Below are 20,756 nucleotides of genomic sequence, written 5' to 3' on the forward strand. Positions count from 1 at the left end.
AACATGGTCTGTTAGATGTTTTCCAGACAGGAAGAAACCTTGTGTTCTGTTTTACAGAAATCAATGTCCCGTTTTGCAGATGTTGCCGTCTTGCACAGAAACTCACACGTTTGCAGCAAGACCCCTCAAAATGTTCCAGCTCCAAGGGTCCTAAAGTTACCTTAACTCATTAGCATCCTAAATTCTCCTCCTCTGGGTGGGTCCAAACAACCATTTTCAGACCATGCGATCTATGCAGCAGCATGTTTACCTGCTACGCACGTGTCCTGAATGAGCGCCGTTGTTACACAGCTGTTATGAATAACCTTGCTAGCCTCTGCTCTCTCGTGTACAGAGTCCCACCGGCACTGAGCTAGGGGGGGACAGCTCCGGGAGTGTCCCCCGTGTCTCCATTGCTCGTGCAAGCAGTAAACCCCTTCACCAGCTTCTGCCTTGGCTGTGCTTTTCGGCTCCGCACTCACCAAGAGACGAACCCACTGAGTCCAATTACAAAATGGTGTGTATGTAAGTGCTAATAAAAATTTATGAAAGAACGGGGGTTTTTTCTTTCTTATTTATCAGGTGAGTCAACAGGGAGGTGAAAGAGCTCTGGGCTGGACTGTTTTCAGCCGGTGACCCAGGTCAGCTGCTTTCTCTCTCTTGTAAAATGGGGCTGTTTCTTACACAAAGTTGAACAGACACTCAGCAGGCAACCTAGTAATGCCACTCGTAGGCGTCCAGCCCAGAGCGGGGGAAACAGGTGTCCACGCAAACCCTTGTACGCGGATGCTCATAGCAGCTCCCGTTACAGCAGCCCCAACTAGGAAGCCCAAATGCCCACAAATAAGGGCCTGGATGAAGACACACCCTGGATCACCCGGCAAGAAAAGAACAGAGGCTCACACCAGCGCGGACGAGCTCAAAACAGGCCGAACACGCGACGGGAGCCAGAGGCAAACCCTACATCCTGTGTGATCCCGTTTACACAAAACTCTAAAAAAGACAAATCTAATGGACATCGATGAAAAGCGGATGAGGCGCCTGGGTCTGGCGGGACGGGGAGGAGAGCGTGAGCTCTGGGAAGGGCACAAGGAGCTTTCCGGGGTGATGGGAAGTTCGCACTAGAATGGATCGGGGCGCCGGGCACGTAGGTGTATACATAGTTAACACTTTTCAAACCGTAACTGAAAATGAGTGTATTTTATTCTATGTAAGTTGTACCTCAATAAAGTTAATTTTTAAAAAGAATCATGTTCCTGAGACAACCTTCTTGCAAACCTCCGGGGTTTGGTCTTTGATCGGATATCACACACCAGTGGACACGCGGGGACTGGGTCAAACTGGAAAGTACTTTACAGGCGGGAGCGATGGTGGTTATCTCCATGGGAGGTGCCAAAAACGGGATTCCAGCGCTGCAGGTTCTTCGGGGACTCCCCGTGAAGGCGAGGATGCCGCGGCCCTGGGGTCAGGCTGGCCTGGGCTGGAATCCAGCCTCCTACCTTCACCACCCTGCTCTGCAACCTGGGGCAAAGCAGTCTCCCTCCCTGAGCCTCAGTTTCCCAGAATATTCCTCTCAGTGAAGGGCAGTAGAGCTCCTGGCTCTGGGCTGAACGCTAGGCGTACAATTGACCCTCATCAAATGTGGCCTTCCCCAGTACCCCACTGACAGACAGACCAGCGCAGAGTGGGGAGCGGCTCCCCAGGGCTCAGCGCTCCATGGTGGCAGGGCAGCCTGAACCCCGTGTGCTTCCGCGCCATTCCTGGGCGGGCCCTCTGGGCTGTGCTCAGGGCCTGTCCATCCCATGCACACTGGCCTCCTCTGTTGCTAATTACTGAGATTCTCCCATCAGCCATGGCATTTCCCCCCTTTTTCCAGCACAGCAACTGATGGACAAATCGCCTCACGTCAGGGCACTCGGAGAGCTGCTGACCCCACCAGGGGCCTCATGCTGGATGCGGAAGCTGTCTGCCCCGCCAGCTGGGGGACCCTGGGGGCGGGGGCTGGGGCTGGCCACCCCTGCACCCCAGCTCCCTGAGAAGAGGCTCAGCCAACACCTGTTATGATTAAGGAGTGAAAACCACATGCAGGTCCTGGTGGCCCCAAAAGGGTCTCCTCGCCTTTCCCCCTGCCGAGGTGGCAGAGCAGGAGCAGATCCTAGCCCTTCTGACTCCCCAGGCGCCCCCCGCCCCACTCTGCTTCTCTCAGCTCTGCGGGCTGTGCCAGGAACTGCTACCCTGTCTGATGACAGATTTCCTGGCTCCCAGGTGAGCTGGGCGAGAGGAGCAGGGGGAAGTGACTGCCGTGGGGAGAGCACAGGCAGAGGGAGCTGTGCCAAGGGGCCAGTGCATGAGCTGGAAACAGGTCAAGTTTGCAAAAGTTAGGCACACCACAGGGGTCAAAACCTCTGGGGAGATGTCCTGAGTTTCCCCTGGTCCACAGCTCGCACAGAACAGGAATCCTTTTGACAGCAGCTCAGCAGCTGTGACGGGGAGCTCACCACCTGCCAGGCAGTGCAGACCAGTCTCACCCAGCTCTGCGGGGAGCAGAAGGTGCTGGGGCCTTCCTTTCTCCGCCTGAGCTCGGCTGGGGGCCCAGAGGGGAAGCCCGCACCTCTGAACGGGGGATTCTGAGCACTGTGGGAGGTGTGGCAAGAAATTAGGTTAAAGCAGGAATAATCAGCTCACCAACCACCTCGCCAGACTCCCCACGCACACACAGCCGGCGTCGGAGCTACGCTGCCGACTGTCACCGCCCGCCTGGCACCAGGCGAGCGACAAGTGAGATGTTTTATTTATGTGTCGTGCATATTTATTAGGAAGAGGTAAATAAATTAGCTGCCTGCCATCTGCAATCACCAGCCCATGCTAAGTTCCCTGCCTCCTCCTTTGCCTAGGGAGGGGCCCCACACCAGCAAAGTGCGTGTCCTGAAAAAGAGGCGGCTCCTTTTCCAGTATGATTTTCTCCAGGGTTTGAGCAGCCCTAGAATTAAAATTTTTCTGAGAGGAAATGGACATCAAGCAATATTCCAGGCCTTCTACCAATAGCTGTTCCTCCCAGCAAGCCCGGGAGGTGGGCATATCATCACTCTCATTTATACATGAAGACACGGAGGCTCAGAGAGGTCAAGTCACTTGCCCAGGGTCACACAGCAAGCGAGTGGAGGCTGAGCCCAAGCCAGGGAGGCCCAAAGACTTCCGTGATGTGCTGGGGAGAAAGGCTGGACCAGGAGGTGACTACAGTCCTGGCTCTGGTGCTAGCTGCTGTGGGGTCCAGGCTGGTCCCTTAACTCTCCTGGCCCTTCTCTGTTGGATAGGGAAATAAAAGACAACAGGAAAGACTCCACATGGGGCTGTGTGCAGAATCAAATCGCCACCCATCCGAGTCCTGAGTGGCCTTCAAATCCACCACGGAGGCTCCTGACTCCTCCTCCTGAAGGGCACAGACAGCCCCCTACCCCTGCCCTGGGCTTGCTGTGTGACTCTGGGCATATCAGCGAACTTCTCAGAGCCTCAGTCTTCTCCTCTGTAAAATGGAAAAACAACTGGGTGGGGGAAGGTGCAGGCTGCGACGAAAGGGACCTCAGGGGCATGGAATGGCCTGTCCAGTGCAGGTCTGGTGTGGGAGGCAGGCAGGCTGGGCCAAGGACCATGGGGGAGGAGAGGAACTTAGAGCACCTGATGGTGCTACAGAGCCCAGAGAGGGGCTGTGACTTACCCAGGGTCACACAGCAATCACAATCCTCGGATGCCTCAGACCATGTGTCTCCCAGGTCATGGAGACAGAGTGCAGGGCGCTGAGCCCAGCATGGCCCAAGCTCCACCTGGATGGGAATCTTTCAGGCAGCACCATAAATCTCCCCGGAGCCACTCCTGCCTGGGGTGTGCAAGCCGGCCTCGCTGCCTCCGCCTCCCTGCAGGGCCTTTCTATGAACTTCAGTGCAGAAATGTCTCAATAGCTTTGACTTTCCCTGAGGGGCCGCCTGCACCGCCTTCCAGGGGGCCCGAGCAGGGCGCCCATGCCCCCTCAAACAAACAGAGATTTCCAGATAAGAGATTCTTGTTAAGATGTTGATTTAGTATTTCGGAGCTGACATGAGTGAGCCCTCACCAGGGGCCAGCACAGCCTCCCAATCGCCCCAGGAGGAAGAATCGGCCCATTTCACACAGAGGGACAGTTCAGAGCAAACACAGGCCCATCGGGCCTCCAGCTCTGGGGCAAGGGAGTTGGGGGGCTGGGGAACTGCTAATGTGCAAACCCAGCTTGTCCTGGGACAACCGGCAGCGGGAACAGGTGTGAGCTACAGCAAGAAGGAGACGGGTCAGACTTGAAGGTGCACCCTGTGCGCCAAGTCAGTCTCAGTCCTCCGACTTCCTTCACAAGGCGGGAGAAGCAGTCACAGCAGCTAGCTCAGCTGGGCGCCTGCTGTGTGCCAGGCTCTGCAAAGGTCTCCCGTAACTCTCAGAAGAAACCCAGACTCTTCCCCTCGGCCCTGTGGGCCCTGCTGGCCTCACCCCATTCCACTCCCCTGCTCCCTCACAGCACTGCGGCCACATTGGCCTCCATTCCTCAAATACATGAGGCACACACCTGCCCCAGGGCCTTTGCCCTGGCTGTTCTCTCCTCCTGGAACGCTCCTCTCCCAGGTCTTCCCTTGGCTGGTCCCAGCACAAATGTCACCTCCCCCAGAAAGCCCTCCCTGACTACTCCATCACCTTCTATCATCTCATCCCATTTCCTTGTCTCACTTATTTGTCCACCTCTTTATGGCTGGTCTCCCCTGCTCCGTAAGGACAAAGAGTCTGTCTTGTTCACTACTGCATCCCGGCACTTAGAACAGTGGCTGGTACATGAGAGCTCATAACTAAACAACTGTAGACTGAATGAAAGGTGAAAGGAAGGAATCAGCTGGCACCGAGTCTGAGTGGCAGGCCGGGACACAGGCAGGAGGGAGGCAGACAGTGCCTGCAGTCCCGACGAGACGAGGACAGCCCTCCCCTGCCCCCTGGAGGCTGGTTCCCCGGATCAAAGTGCTGGGGAGAGGGTGGCTCCCTGCAGGGAAGGGGGAGGCCTCGTGGGATGTGGAGGGGAGAAATGGCCTAGAACATGAGGAATAGCGACACTCCTGGGATTAGGTACCCATTAAAAATGACAAGTGCCAGAAACAGCATCTGCAGGAAAAAAGCCTACACAGAATCGCATTACAGGCGATGACGAGATGACGAGCCAGGAAGGCTGAGTCTCACTGGGGCTTCATTTACAACAGCCAAGGCTGGAAGCAAGCTTGTTCCCCAACCCTGGGGGAGCAGGTAAATAAACTACGCCTATACGGCCACTCGATGGGGCATTCTGCAGCTGGACTGATGCGGGGAAATGCTGACCCTGCAAAGCCAAGTGAAGAACAAGCAAAACATACAACGGTTTCTGTGAGATGATCCCAACAAAAATAGATGGTGGAAAAAAGACTGGAAGGAAATGCACCCAAGCGCCCCTGGATGGTGAGCTGACGGACAGTGATTTTAGTTTTCTTCTTGGTCTTTCTTTTTCTTTCCAAAATGGTCTACATTTAACAATAATTGCATGCTTAATCAGAGAGGAAGTAATTTACTTTAAAGGATACTGTTGGGTTTTTTTTAATGATGGCAAGAGGCCAGAGAAATGTGCACATTTCAGTGCTGTATGGCGAGGGGAGCATTGTAATGTCTTTTTTTACTGAGATTGCTGTGTTTAATTATTTAAAATAGTTTAAGTGTCCAACAAACATTTTATGAGGCCTTTTTGGAAACACAGAAAAAGGAAGAACCATGAAACTGGTCAACAGGAGGGCTGAGTCCAGCTCAGACGTGAAGGGGGCAAACCCCTTCCCCTCTCTGGGCTCAGGCTCCTGTTCGTGCCCCACTGTGGCTGTAGGACCCAGGCCCCTACAGAAAGGGGTGATCCACACCCAGCTCTGAGCAGATGCTCAGCACATGCTGGAGCCTCTGCCCTCCAAGCAAGGGCGAGCCCAGCCAGGGTCCTTCCAGCCACCACTCTCCCAACGAGGGGCAGTGAGTAGTCCCCAAGTCCCCCTGCCTTTTTTTTTTTTTTTTTTTTTGAGGAAGATTAGCCCTGAGCTGACATCTGCTGCCAATCCTCCTTTTTTTGCTGAGGAAGACTGGCCCTGAGCTCACATCCATGCCCATCTTCCTCTACTTTATATGTGGGACGCCTACCACAGCATGGCTTGTCAAGCAGTGCCATGTCTACACCCGGGGTCCAAACCAGCAGGAACGTGCAAACTTAACCGCTGCACCCCCAGGTCGGCCCCTCCCCAAGCCCTTTTGATCTTGCACCTCCATCTGGAGAAAAACGTTCATGCATTCCTCTGTGCTAACGTACGCCTATTATTTATGAATTATCTATGTATTACCATATTTGTATATCACTTGCATTATACAACATATGCAAAAAAAGGAAAAAATTAAAATGTGATTGAGAATAAATGTAGGGCTGGCCCGGTGGCGCAGCGGTTAAGTGCGTACGTTCCACTTCGGTGGCCTGGGGTTCGCCAGTTCGGATCCCGGGTGCAGACATGGCACCGCTTGGCAAAGCCATGCTGTGGTGGGCGTCCCACATATAAAGTAGAGGAAGATGGGCATGGGTGTTAGCTCAGGGCCAGTCTTCCTCAGCAAAAAGAGGAGGATTGGCAGTAGTTAGCTCAGGGCTAATCTTCCTCAACAAAAAAAATATAAAGAAAGAAAGAAAAGAAATGTAAACTGAAGCTTGTAATATTTTTTCCTCCTCAGGAGACTCTCCTGGGTGTGGCCCCCTCGCCCTACTCTGGAGACCACTAACTGAGTGTGTGAGCTCCCAGAGGGCAGAGGCCACGGAGGTCTCGGTCCGCACGTGGACCCAGCAGACTGTCCATGCTGGGCCAAGAGTGGTTTACAGGGAGGTCTGTGGTTCAGGCTGGTTGACATTTGAAAGAAACAAAACAACAGCAAAAAATAGACCACTCAGACCAGTGTCTGACCGCTCAGGTCCAAGGAGCCCTGGCCTCCCGGGGGGACCTAGGCCGCACTCGCCTTCTCTCCAGACAGTCTCCCCACCTAGAACCAGAGAGAGCTGAACCAAGTGGTCTCGGATGGAGAGTAGTTTCTGCTGTCCCCAGGCATCACCCCTCCCCAACAGCCCCGTCCCACCCACTAGAGGGAGGCGGCCTCTCCTAGGAGGCCAGGAGGCCACAGTGACTTACACCCTCCTGGGGCCCAGACTCGCTATAAAATACCACTGCCCCCACCTGCCTGCCCTCCAGGACTCCCGCCAGCCCAGAGCCAGCTGCCCGTCAGCCCCGGGCGTAAATCCTGAGGCCCAGCTCCGTTGGTACAGAAGGCAAGCAGTAAATTCGAGACTCCAGGGTCTCTGGCAGCGAAGCTTCCTGGGAGAATTCACTGTCCACCCAGGATAAACTGCCTTCGCTGGATGAGAGAGGACAAGCATTTGTCCATTCAGTTGAAAAATGGTTGTTTGAAGGGCACCTCGCCATGGGCTTCCCCACTGGGCTGCCAGCTCCCAGGGCTATCCGTCCAGAGGCCTTAGGACAGGGCCTCTTGGCAGGCCCCTCACACTCAGCCCCCTAAAACCCGCTCCTCACGTCCCCCGTCTCAGCGAAAGGACCAGCATAGCCCCCCAGGCCCTGAGGAATCCCAGTCAGGAAACCTGCGTGTCATCTAGGCCTCGCCCGGCGCTCCATATCTGCCCACTGCCACATCTGGCCCGTTCCACCACCAACATCCCTCTGCTCTGAGCTCACCGGCGCCCCCAGCTGAGTCCACAGGACCGACACACTGAACCAAAGCCACTGTCTAGTTCTGGGACCCTGAACAAGTAAAACCACCTCCAATCTTTACCCTTTTTGTAAAATTACACAAATCCCAAGAGAGAGTATAAATTGGAACAGCCAATTAGGAGGGCTGTGTGGCCCTGGGTGCTGGGAGCGACCTACCCCTCAGCCCGGGTCAGATGCATCAGCGACCTCTGTGTGTTGCTCTTCCTCACTCTTCTTTGTGTTTACTATAACTCATAACAACAAGCAAGGTGCATAGGTGCATGTTAGCATGCCACCATTTGTGCAAAAAGAGGGGAAGACTATGTAGGCATAGTTGCTTATGTATGCATGGAAGAAATTTCTAGAAGGATATGCTAGAAACAGGTAATAGTGGTTACCTACTGTGGGAGAGGTAGGGAGTTAGCAAATGGAAGACAGAGGTTGGAGAAAGATTCTTTACTGATGTGTCTGAACCTATCTCAACCATGTGACTCTGAATTATCAAGCCAGTCCCCTGTTGATGGACAATTAGTTTATTTCCTTTTCTTTCATAAACACTGCAGTGAATGTCCTTGTCCATCTCGCCTCCCGCATCTGTGCTGGATTTCTCTCCGTTTTCTTATTGATCTGCAGGAGACCTCTACATCCTCTGGATGTTATTCTTTGGTGAGGTTTGTTGTAGATGCTTTTCCTCCTGGTCTTTGCCTTTGAACTTTGTGAATGGTTTCTTTGGTCATATAAAACTTCTAAATTTTTATGTAGTCCAATTTTTCAATCCTTTCTTTCATGGCATCTGCTCTTGGACCTTCTCTCCGTCATTTGATAAGGCTGATAACCCGGCATTGCACGGGGTTACAAGGAGTAAAGACAGTGTGAATAAGGCACTTGTCAGTGAAACGCTCCTAAAGTGACAAGGACGGTGAGTCGTTTGGGGGTCTCCCTGCCTCACCTCGCCGCCCATCCCCCTGGCAGCCAGCAGGAGCTTTCTAAAGATGTCATTCTCTTGCTTGGAAATCTCTTAGCTGCCTAAACAGGATGAAGCTCAAACTCTTTCCGTACAGGAGTTCCAGGTCTCAAACACAAGCACCGCCAAGGCCCAGCAAGTGAGTAAACGCATCAACGGCTGGATGGGGAGGGTGGCAGAAACCGTACTGCACAAGGGACAGCAGAAAGGCAGGCCCAGGCTGGCCAAACCCTCTGAAGAAAGCTGCAAATCTGCTTTTTTAATGTGAGATCTCGCCCCACACACACACACAGACATACACACACTTAAAATTTATTGGCGGCTAATATTTTCAAGCCACTGTTGGGTCAAGCAAGGCCCATTTGTGATCCAGGGTGTGGCCATCTCTACCCTCACAACCTGGCTCCAGCCTACCTTCCAGAATCACCCCCACCCCTCCACCGCACAACTCATGCAGCTGACATGCCACCATGCTGCAACAGGGGACACACCATGTTTTTCTCAGCTCTGTGCTTTGCACACACTAATCTCTCAGCCTAAATGCCCTTCCTGCTCCCTTCCTTCCTTGCAACTCACAATCGCTCTTTAAAACCCAGGTCAGATGTCAGTTCCAATTCCCCAACCCCAGACATAACTAGATGTTCCTTCCCTGAGTGCCCCATCGTTCGGGACTCCCTCTCTGATCCTGCAAACTGCACCTCCAGGAGGAAGCAGCCTGAGGTCACACAAGGAGCTTTGGCTTGGGAGAAACACATTCCTGGGGTGAAACCCCTGCTCTGCCACTTCCCAGCAGTGCATCCTTGGGCTAGTGACTTAACCTCTCTGTGCCTCAGGTTCCCAACTGTGAGATGGAGAGAATATGACCTACACTCAGTCAGGTTTCAGGGAAGATCAAATGAAATGGTATAAGAGAAGTACTCAGCACGTAGTGGGAGCTTAATAATAGATTGCAGAATGAAAAAATAAACAAAAAAAAAGAATAACTATGTCCTCAGAATGCTCTGAACTCAACACACGGAATTAGTTAAAATTAGGTAACATTCTGGAAGGGAGCCTTGGGATCAGCATCTAAAATCCCGTGCAGGCTGCCCTTTTTCCCAGTCTCCTGACCTCAGAGAAGGCTACAGACCACCCACCTCCCGGCGGCACGCACCCTGAGGACTGCAGAGGAGTGAGTCCCTGGTGGGTAAACTGAGGCAGACCAGCCATCAGGAAGAGCAGAGGGGTGATCCAAGCTGGTGTGCAGGGGCATGGCAAGAGGCAGAGCCCACGGACCTCAGCTCCACGCCCGTAGGCCCTGTGAGGTCAGGGGCCTCCTCGGCCATCAGGACCGAGTCCCACGTCTGCATACAACACGTGCTCAAAAACTGCCTACTGACTGAACAGGTGACAATTCCAGAGCAAAGAAGGAGGCTGCGAAAAGTGCACACTGCATGGCGCGTCCAGCAGCTCCCACGGAGCCTCCACACCAGGCCTGGCCCGGCCTGCTCCCAGCCTGGGCCCAGAGCTCAGCTCCAAGTCGGGGTGGGGAGAAATGGGGGCGTCCAGGACCATGCAGAGGAAAGTCCCTGGAGCCTGGCGATCGTGGGGCCTGCCAGGGCTCAGAGGCCCCATCAAAGCCTCAAGCGCTCCGAGGCGTTGTGTCCTGCCAGCAGGCCTGCCTGGACAGACTCACTCTCCAGCGGGTAAAAGAGAGGGGGAAGGAGAGAGGGCAGGAGGCCACCAGAGCCCTGGGAGGCCCCCTCCAAGCACAGTCTACCCCCCTCACTCAATGGGAGAGACTGGGCTCAGAGAGGAGTGGACTTGCGCACAGTCAGCCCACAGGATGTGAACCCAGCGGCCGACAGAGGCTGGCTGGGGTCTTCCCACTAAACCCAGACTGCCGGGTGTTAGGAGCCCCGGCGCCCACCGCTGGTGGGGATGTTGGATGGCAGACTTGAAGCTCTGGGCCTCAGGTGCCCCATGGGCCACGCTTCCCGGAACTCTCAGCGACGGCCTAGCACCAGGGATCTGCCGCCTCCTCCATTTCCCCATCTGCAGGCTAGTTTCCCACTTGACCCCCTCCTTTGGAATTCTGTGGACACTGTGGACACTGCTTGGAACCATGTCATTCCAACCCAGCCCAGCCTGGGCTCGACTTCTCCCTGCCTTGCCCCAGTCACTGAGGCTGAGCCCGGAACAGCTCAGGTGCCTGGTTTCTGACACCCCATCTGCCCACAATCCAGCTCTTGGGGAGCCCACTATGACCTGTGCTTTTGACTGACTTCTGGGAGAACAGTGATTTGCGTCATGTAGAAAGGACATTCTTGGGGTAACATTGACACTGTCGCTGACTTGGGGGCTGATCTGGTTCCTCAAACACAGGCCTGGAGCCTCCCCAATGGGCCCCAAGGCCACTAACACCACCAGTCACCATTGCCCCATCTCCAGCAACTCAAGAAATCAGATGAGGACAACTGAAGACCACCTGACACACACATCGGCTGAGCCTGTTTGATTCTGACCAGCAGACAGGAACTATCCCCAGACCAAAGGTACAAATGTGATACGGGTCCAGCCCCCTACGATTCTTCCAAGATGGCCCTGAGCACCATTTAGGGTGACAGACCGGCAGTGGTGCCAGCCATCATTCACAAGGCCGCTGCCAGCCTCCCTTCTCACAACGCTGGGGTGAGTTGCGGGCTGGCAACACCGTCCCTTTCTGAACGCTCTGGAGGCTGACGCCATCCAGTTTCCCAATAAGGAGCTGGGGCTTTTGGGGTGGAGAATCTCTGGGCAGAACTCTCCTGCACGTGCCAGAGACTTAGCATCCTTGATCCCCTCGCACCAGCAGCCAGCAGCTTTCCAGTGATTGTGACGACCCAAAGACACTGCCACCCATGTCCAAATGTGCCCAGTTGAGAGCCACATTCTAGTCTGACCTTTTGAACACAACTCCAATGAAAGTTCCTCATGCTCTGTTTCCATGAGCCTCACGGCAGGGAGCTCGCTCCCTCTCAGAGCAGCTCAGCCCACGTTGGCCCAGCTGTGACCAGGAGGGAACCCTTACCCACCAATCATGGACCGGCCTCCCCGTGACTCCTCTCTCCCCGTGGGGCCTGGGCCTACCCTTTGGGACCCTGGAACTGTCTGTTCTCTCTGCCCTGATGGGTCTCAGGATACTTGGACCCCTCCCCCACAAGACCACTCTGTGTCCTCATAGGAGGGGCTCTCTGCCTCCCTGCCCCCCACCCTGCCCGTCCCTGTCCCTCCCCCAGGGTAGCAGGCACAGAATAGGAAGGGTGTCTTTCACCGTCTTGCTAAATACTGACCCATCCTCTGCTGGGAGCAGAGTGGCCTCGGTCCTCCCTCTGCCTGCCCTGACTCTGGGGTCATGGGTCAGACCTTGGGGGTCTGGGGGGCAGACTCAGGGCAGATCTACAGGGAGACCTGTGACCTACAGCCGCATCTGGGGCAGAGGCTGGGAGCACATGTGCCACCCAGTGAAGACCTTCTTTCCCTGGGGACACTGTTGCCCCTCCCTCCCTCTGCCTGAGGCCCGTCTGCAATGTCCAGGCAGAGGTGGGGAATCAGTTTCCAGAGACCAACATGACATGAGTGGGAATCCCACGGAAGGGAGGTGAGCTCAGGGTGGGGCCAGGGCAGGGCCACTCTGGGGCCAAGGAAAGCACCTCCAAAGGACCCCGCAGGAGCCACACCAGAGCCCAAGCCCTCCTCAGCCTCACAGTGGCTTAAAAACAGCCCCAGCAGACAGAGCGCCCGGGTTCAAACCCAGCTCTGCTCCTTCCCTGCTGTGTGCCCTTGGGCAGCTCACGCACTCTTTTGGCCTCAGTTTCCTTATCTGAAAAGCAGGGTTAATAACCATACCTGCTCATAGGGCTGTTACGCAAGTTAAAATAGTTAATACACAAAGCTCTTAGACCTCCACCTCTTTAGCTGCTATTATCACCCTTACTGTCAACCTCACGCACACTCATGCTGACGTCCCTGTTCCAGCATCACTCTTCAGCATCGCTCCCATTTCCTCAGGGGCTCCCACAGGGACAAAGCCCTCTGCACATTTCAAACCACTTTCTCTTCCATTTTACTTCATTAGATCCACACAGCATCCCTTTGGGGCAGAATTATTTCCTGATTTTCCTGAAGAGGAAACTGAGGCCCAGGTAGGGCAAGCAAGTCACATCAAAACCACTCACAGCATCAAGACAGATCTCAGAATCCTGCCTCGGGCCCAGTGCACTCAGTGCGACACCCATCCGGCCACCAGCCCTCAGGCTCCGTGGCTGCTCTGTGAGGCCCTGAGGTGTCACAGACACAGAAGAAGCTGAACACACAGGGTGAAGTGTGGCCTCGCACGGAGTGACTGGTCACTGCCCTCACTGTGCCGGTCACCGTCCCACAAGTGCACCGCCCCCAGCTGGCAAAGCCTCTTCCCACGGGAACCCTGCGGAGGCTACGAATGCTGCCATCTTACAGGGAAGAAAGCGAGGCTCAGAAAGGCAAAGTCATCCACACATGGTCAACAGTCTGGGAGAAGCTGTGCTGGACGGGATGCCAGCCCCACATGGCCTGGCATAGAGGTTTATTTAGGGAACGGAATGGGGTAGGGACACCACGCCAGCCAGGGAGAGGCTGCTCAGCTCCATGGGGAGCCCCTTGCACACCAGGTGCTCAGGCCAAGTCATGTCGTCTCTGAGCCTCAACTCCCTCGTCACTAGGCCATCGCAAGGGAAGGAGGTAAAGTGGTGAGCCCAGGGCCGAGCTCACAGCAGGTGCTCAACAAAGGCTGGCTCCTCCCCTTCCTTTCTCTATTCCATTCACCACTCACTTAGTGAGCGCCTACTGCATGCCGGCCCCGTGCTGGGCACTGCAGAGCCCTAGACGGACTGGACAGGGTTCCTGCCCACGGAGCTCCGTGTCTAGGGAGGAGACAGACGAGCAAATGCTTCGTTATCCTCCAAGAGGGGAGGAGCCAGGACAGGAAGTGGTGGGAGATACTCATTCCGCCATGCCATGGGGAGGGGCAGCAGGAGGCTGCACCTTGGCCTGGCCTCAGGGTTGGAGCAAGAGGAAATGGGAATCTGCTGGATGAAGGAGAGGGTGGGAGAGAGGCGCTCCAGGCAGAGGCGGCCGCCTGAGCCGAGGCTCTGAGCAGCAGAACAAGGTGAAGGAGGAAAGAAAGGTGACTGCAGCCAGATCGCAATGAAAGCCAGAGGCCTCCCACTCCAGAGGGGGTGTTGCTGGACCTCAGAGACTTTGTTGAACTGGTGTGTAACATCTCAAAGGTGGGAGGTAAAGCTCTGGATTTTTAGCTTCTCTAGAAAAATCAGGAGATCCGGGGGGCTGAGCCAGGGCCTCTATAAAGCCTACATTCTCTGGTTCAACTCTGTCCCTCAGGCCCATTTCACTCCCTTTGTCCACAAATATTTATCGAGCAACTACTATGTGTCAGGCAACGTGCTAGAGGCTGGGGAGACAATGGAGCACAATCAGACATACTCCCAGCCCACACAGCATGCACAGACTAGTGGAAGAGAGGGGCAATAAACAAGCACATGACATAAGGTCAGGCAGTGCAAAGTGCTGGGGAGAACAAGAGAGTTACAGGGTTAAAAGCTGCCACTTTAGATGGGATGGTCAGGGAAGGCCTCTCTGAGGAGGAGACAGTTGCACAGATCTAACGAAGTGAGTGAATCATATACACATAAGGTGGAAGATTAAACCAGCAGAGGGAACAGCAAGTGCAAAGGCCCTGGGGCCTACTTCATTCACAATGGGTAATGCATAACCACCCCAGATGTGTGTTTCAGATAAAACACCTCTGACCATGGTGAGGGAGACATGGGAAATAGGGAGATGGGTGGAAGGCATAGTATGATTTTTTTCTCACTGGAAAAAATTATTAAGATGACAAGGAAGAGGCAGAGAAGGCTTGTCACACACAGCACATTAAAACTTGAGCCCAGGACAGAAATGCCAAGAGTGGGACGGGGACATCCCCACTTCCTTCCTCACCAGCTGCGTCATCTGCCGAGCCCTGCTAGGTGGGAGGCAGGAGCAGGGGGAGAGACACAGAGAATACTCAGTCTTCCGCAGCCCTGGAGCTGTCCGATCTTGGGTTTCTGTTTTTTCCCAAGTCCACCTGGGCTGCTGCTTTGGGAGTCAAATACAAAGGAAATATTTTAATGGGGTTTTGTGTGTTTGTTTTCCCATCCCCTTTCTAAGCAAAATTAAAGTGTAGATCCCTTGTCCTTTCCCTCACAAAGTAGAATAAAAAGAGATACTATTGTTTTAAAAAAGGAAAGAGGAGAAGAAAACAGATCTGCAGTCTTATACGAACCTTGTCAGCTTGGGGCGGGGAGGGGCAGCTCTGCACACTGACATTACAGCCCACCGTCACAGGACATCACTTCCACCACTCCAAGCTTTATTTGCATTTTTGGAGGTACAGGGAGACGTTTAAAATCAGCTCCAGTGTTGACACTGCAGTTATTAAAACCAAACAAAAGATCTTTTCCCAAGTCTGGCTGGTTCTCTGAAATTTATTTGGGCCCCCACTACCTGATTTAAGGCAACGAGCAGATGCTTCACAGCAGGAAGCGCATTAGCTCCAGATGCTGCCGCTTTGTTCAAGACGTGCACACGCACGCACTGGCAACCACACACACATACACATACACACAGGACTCGGGGCAGCGAACATTCGTGGTTCCCCTTCCAGCACTTGGCATGCCCGCATGGACCATTTGTAACCTCTGCCTGCAGTTCTGACAGAGAGATGAGCAGCGGGAGTGAGGAACCAATCAGATCCTGCCCCATCGTCTTTCTGTTGTCTCCTAGGTAACCGGCACAGGGACACATCAGCTAGCTGGGTACCACGGGAACACACACACACACACACACACGCTCCCCTAACAGTCCATAATTGCAGAGACGCCGGATGTCCCTTTCAGAACCCTGGACAGCTCCCCAAAGCTGCATTCAATGCCTTTGCTTCCTGCCTGTCCGGGAACCTCAGCAACTACAGCTTTCTCACCTCGGCTCCTTTACTCGTGCCATTCCTCTGCCTGGCACGCCTCTCCTCACCGCCTTCTCCATCACTCAAAACCTTGCTCATCTTCAGAGCCAGCCCAAGTCCCTGGTCAAGACTTCCAACGGCCCCCATCCTAGAATAAAATCCACACTCCTTCCCCTCCAGTGATCTAGCCTTTCCTGATCTGGCTCCTCCAACCTCACTGCTCCTCACTCTCCCTCTCCCTCACTTCTTTCTCTTCCTCCAACAAGTCAGACTGGTCCTCCCCACACTACCCCTTGCAGCCACAGCTTTTCTTGGTGCTTGCTGTTCCCTCTGCCTACATAGTTCTTCCTTCTGCCCTTGGCATGGCTGAGTCTTCTTGCTGTTTAGTCTCTGCTCAAAAATCACCTTCTCAGAGAGGCCTTCCCTGATCACCCTCGACCCCTCTATCTGAAGAAGCCCCCTCCTCTGGGACTCTCCACAACATCGCCCTGTGTTCCCGTGTTGACGACTCTGAAACTATCCCATTCCTACTTACTTGTTCACTTGTTTCCAGTCTCCCTGTTAGAATGTAAAGCCTGTTACAGCAAGGTCTCTGTCTTGTTCACGGCCTTATCCCCAGCCCCAAGAACAAGGCCCAACAAATATTTGCTGAATGAATAAAAAGCCATTTCCTCCTCACTGGCTCTCTATTTCCCCATCTCTCTAATAAGAGGGTTGGACGTGATGACTTCTATTAACCCTCCTGGCTAACGTTCCAAGAGTCCATTAGAGAGCAGAAAGGACTGGCATAAGGAGGAAAATTAATCAGGCCACACCACGGGAAGAATCTGCCAGTGGAAATCAGAACTTCTCCACTGGGTCACAGAGCCCTCCTCCTCTGAGCAGCCTCCCTGATAGGAATATTCTGTTGCTTTCCACCTCACATTCCCCATCACTGGGCACCTTGAACTTCTGCTATCTGAGGGGCTGGGGGCAACGCAAAGCCGAGAACGGGCTTTTATTTTTCTGATCCCACACAGAGACCAGCAAGAGCCTGGGGGCGGGGGGAGGAGGTCCTCTGGAGGCCTTTACAGTGGCGAATAGAAGAAAATGTGTCCCCGTCTACAGGACTGAAAATGTCAAGGTGGAGGTTTGTTAGAACACAAGTGACACACACACACACACACACACCCCTCAAAAGCGTCAGGAAGCTAGAATCACAGAGTTCTCCATCCCAGTGGCTGCACGTGTCTTTCTTCAAGGGACATGACTATGCACTACTTTAGGTTCTGAAAACTGTGCAGGGTGAGCAGGACACAGGTGCTGTGTAACTGTGGGGTGTGTACATCCACGCTTTTGGCCAACCTACCCGGGCAAGGCCAGGTGGTGGATTCAAGCAGCCACATGGTAGACACAGCCAGTTGGATCCCCCACACCCTAGGAGTGGAGAGCCTCAAGCCGCGGCTCTCCAGAAACCCACCCTGAGTCCTGAGACCTCCGCTGACAGATCATCTCCCCGAGTCTGAAGTTAGAGCAGAAGTGAAGCTCAGGGAAGGAAGAGGAGGAGGAGCATTTGCTGAGCATCTACCCTGCACTGGGCCCTGGGCTGGGATCTGTGAGCACCGACTCTTCAGGACCGCCCTGCAAGGCCACCCTTCCCACTTTCAAGATGAAAAACACTGAAGCTCAGAAAAATTACTTAGCGTGCCCAAGGTCACACAGCTGGCAAGAAGAGGGGCCTAAGTTGGGGACGTGAGTCTGGTCTCCAACCCCATTCTTTCTTCCCCAGTGCTTTAAATCACACCGCAGAATAAGCAGATAAGCTGGTCTTGTTCAGAATGTCCCCTCGCCAGCTGAAGCTCTTCTCTGAGGATGCCAGGCCTATGACCCGTCTCTGCATCTCTCTCCGTCACTCTCAGACTTGGCTGACCTCCCATCAGGGGCCTCTCACCAAACTAGACCACATCTCAGAGGCTTTCATTTGAGACCAGCCCACAGGAACCAATTTTCCTGTGGCCCAGAGAAGGCCAGGGATTTTCTTTCTAAAATAGTGATTTCCTGCTGACGCAGGTGGATGCACCAGCCACTCTCTGATTTAGGGCTCAGCTCAAGGATCAGTCTCCAGCAAGATTTTCCAAGGAAAACTCAAATGCCGGGTACTTGCTGGCACTGATGGACAGAGAAGTGGCCTCCTGTCAGGAGACAAGGCCAGTGGCAGGCAAATGACTGTGGGCCCCACAAGACCCGCGTGTCTCACACACGTGACACTCAAGCCTCGTGCACACCCATAAGCATCCCAAACGTGCCCCATGCACACACACACGATCCATATGCCTCACCCATCACACACACACACACACACACAGACACACACGGTGGGGGAGGGTCAGGAGCAAGAGAGCAACGCCCTCTCTCTCAGGACATCACAGCCCCCGTCTCAGCCCGCTCTGGGGTGCGTGCCGTGCCAGGGCCAAGACCTCGTTTCATCCTCCTAGAGACCCTGCAGGACAGGTATTAGGCGCTCCGCTTACAGATACAGACAGTGAGCCTCGGAGAGAGGGAGCGACTTGTCCAAGATCACGGAGCACGCCTGTGGCGGCGCTGCCCTGTCGTCTGAGGGGCCAAGCTCAGACGGAAGGACGGTGGTGGGCGCCCAGCTCTGCATGAGTTCCTTCTTACTGACCCGCTCCTTGCGGGCAGCTCCACTGAGGAAGGGCACTATTCCAAGATGCCCTCCTTGTTGGCGGGCCTACCCATCTGCCTCAACCCCAGCAAAGGAAACCTGGGCACCCTCTTGCCATCAGTGTACCATCAGCACTAACTCAGGTAGGAGGAGAAGTGGAGGGCCAGCTGGGCAGAGCTGGAGGCCTGCCAGGGTCTTGGGACACCAAAAGGCCTGATGGGGGCCTAAAGCAAGACCCTCCACTGGCTCTCAGGCTTCCAGGCCCTCGGAACCTAGGGCCACAGTGACGCAGGGGTTACAGACCTGACTTAGCCTTGGGGACAGGACAGGAGGGGCAGGGACCAGCTCTTGCTGCCCCTCACCCCACCCCCATGCCCCACACAGGAGCTTGTCGCCTGGATTGCAAATGGATCCTTTCCCATGAACTGAGCCAGGCCCAACTTGGGGAGCAGACAGGAGGGAGGCAGGGGGTGCCTGGACACCACCGAAATCTTGCCGGTCACGTGGACTTAGGTTAGCATCCCGGCTTTACCATCTACTGGCTGTGTGACCTTGGGCAAGAGGCTTCCTCTCTCTGAGGCTCAGTGTCCTCACCTGTGAAGTGGAAAGATTAATAGCGCCCTCCTGAGGGGATGGCTGTGAAGGTTAAAGACAGGCAAATGGGCGGCGACAGGGCGCATAGTACGCGGGGCCTGTAAGTCCGCCATTATGCCCCCCAAGTGAGCAGCGGGTGGGCAGCTGCCATTCCCACCTCACTCTGCCCCCGACTCACAGTTCCGGCAATTCTTAATCAGCACCCAATCCGAACTTTCCTCAGCGCGGGCAGGACCTGGGCGCGGGTCCTTCCTCCCCCTCCCGCCGCTACCGGGTTCAGACAACAGGTCCAGGGGTGCAGCAGCCCCAGAGGCGCCCGGGCGGAGGGGGCTGCGCCGCAGCGCTGCGGCAGGGCCGGCCAGGCAGGGGGCAGTGTGGCCGAGACCACCCCCGCCCGGCACCCCCTCCCGCCTCCAGCCTCTTTGCAACTTTGAGGAACTGCAGACTCTGGGGTCGGCGCGGGGGTGCTGGCGGGCGGGCGACAGAAAGTTGGGTCCCGGCGACCGCAGCCTTGGGACGCCAAGGCCCCCGCCGTGAACGCCCGCGCACGCCGGCCCCGGGCAAACTCGCCCGGAGCGAGGAGGCACGTGGTCGCCGCGCCGGCCCGGGCTCGCTCCGGGAACCCGACTCGCGGGCCGGACCGGGTATGCGCCCTCGAGCGTTCAGAACCTTCGCTCCGGCCCGCTGCGGTCGCCCTGCCCCGGGTCCCCCCGCCGCGCGCCCTGCGGAGCCCCCTGCAGGCTTCCCGGGCCGGGCTGCGCTGCGCACCGCGTGTCCTGCGGTGACCCCTTCAAGCCCCCCGCCTCGGGGCGCTCCCCTCCCGCGCGTCGGTGCGGCCGCCCGCCCTGGCCTCCCGCGGGGACCCTCACCAGGCGCCCCCGGCGTGTGCGCCCCCGGCCAGCCGAGCGCCGGGTCCGCCGTCGCGCCCCGCGCCGCGCCGGTGCTCCCCGGCCTGGGAGCGGCCGCGTCCTACCTTCGTCCGGCAGCCGCTGCAGGCAGAGCGCGAGGTTCCTCCGCCAGCCCCGCATCCCCGCGGCCGCGCTGCGGCCCGGCCCGGCCTCGCCAGCCCGGCCCCGGCCCCGGCCCCGCCCCCGCCGGGCCGGGCGGCGCAGCGCAGCGCTGGGGAGGGCCGTGGGCCCAGGGCGCGGCGGGCATGGGCGGCCGCCGAGCGCTGGGGGAGTCGGGGCGGCCGCCAGGCGCTCCGCTCGGCTCCCGAGCCCGCGGCCGAGCAGCGACGCTCCCCGAGAGCGCGCGCTTTCCCGGGCGCGGGGGCGGGGCGGCGGGCGGGCGGGGGCGGGCGCCGAGAGGGGCCTGGAGGGGGACCCCAAAGGGTCTGATTGGTCTCGCTCCTGCGGCTAACCCCCAAGGGCCCCCTCACACCCCATCTCCAATCTCCCCCACCCCAGTGCTCTCCAGCTCACAGCCTAAGGACACTAAGCACCGGGAATTCGCCAATGAAGGAATGAATGAATGGAACAGTTAATGGGTAAATGAATGGGGAGTGGATGAATCAGTGAATGAGTGAGTGAATGAGGGAACAAACAGATATATGGATGAATGAGAAAATGAGTGACCGAATGAATGAATGAGTTAGTGAATTGATGAATGAGTAAATTGATGAGTCAATAAGTGGGTGAAGGAGTATGTAAATAAGTGACTGAGGGAATAAACGAATGAATGAGTGAATCAATGAATGCGTGAGTGTCCCCTGGCCTCAGACCTCTAAAAGACAAA

At 55.8% G+C, this 20,756-nt stretch overlaps 1 protein-coding gene across 2 annotated transcripts in view; it reads right to left on the reverse strand.

Moving 5' to 3' along the window:
• Positions 1 to 20,238, reverse strand: part of GRIP2 (glutamate receptor interacting protein 2) — a 98,746-nt gene extending 78,508 nt beyond the window's left edge. The window contains exon 1 of one of the 2 annotated variants that reach the window (XR_011426801.1): positions 19,996 to 20,115. Coding sequence is in view for 1 of the 2 variants with exons in the window: in XM_023619911.2 (XP_023475679.2) it covers positions 19,996 to 20,050 (55 nt within the window). In the remaining variant the exon portion in view is untranslated. Of the gene's footprint in view, positions 1 to 19,995 lie in introns of both variants that reach the window. The other variant, XM_023619911.2, reaches the window with a different exon arrangement.
• Positions 20,239 to 20,756: the final 518 nt, after the last annotated feature.

This window comes from Equus caballus, chromosome 16, assembly GCF_041296265.1.
Source record: "Equus caballus isolate H_3958 breed thoroughbred chromosome 16, TB-T2T, whole genome shotgun sequence".
Taxonomy (NCBI): domain Eukaryota; kingdom Metazoa; phylum Chordata; class Mammalia; order Perissodactyla; family Equidae; genus Equus; species Equus caballus.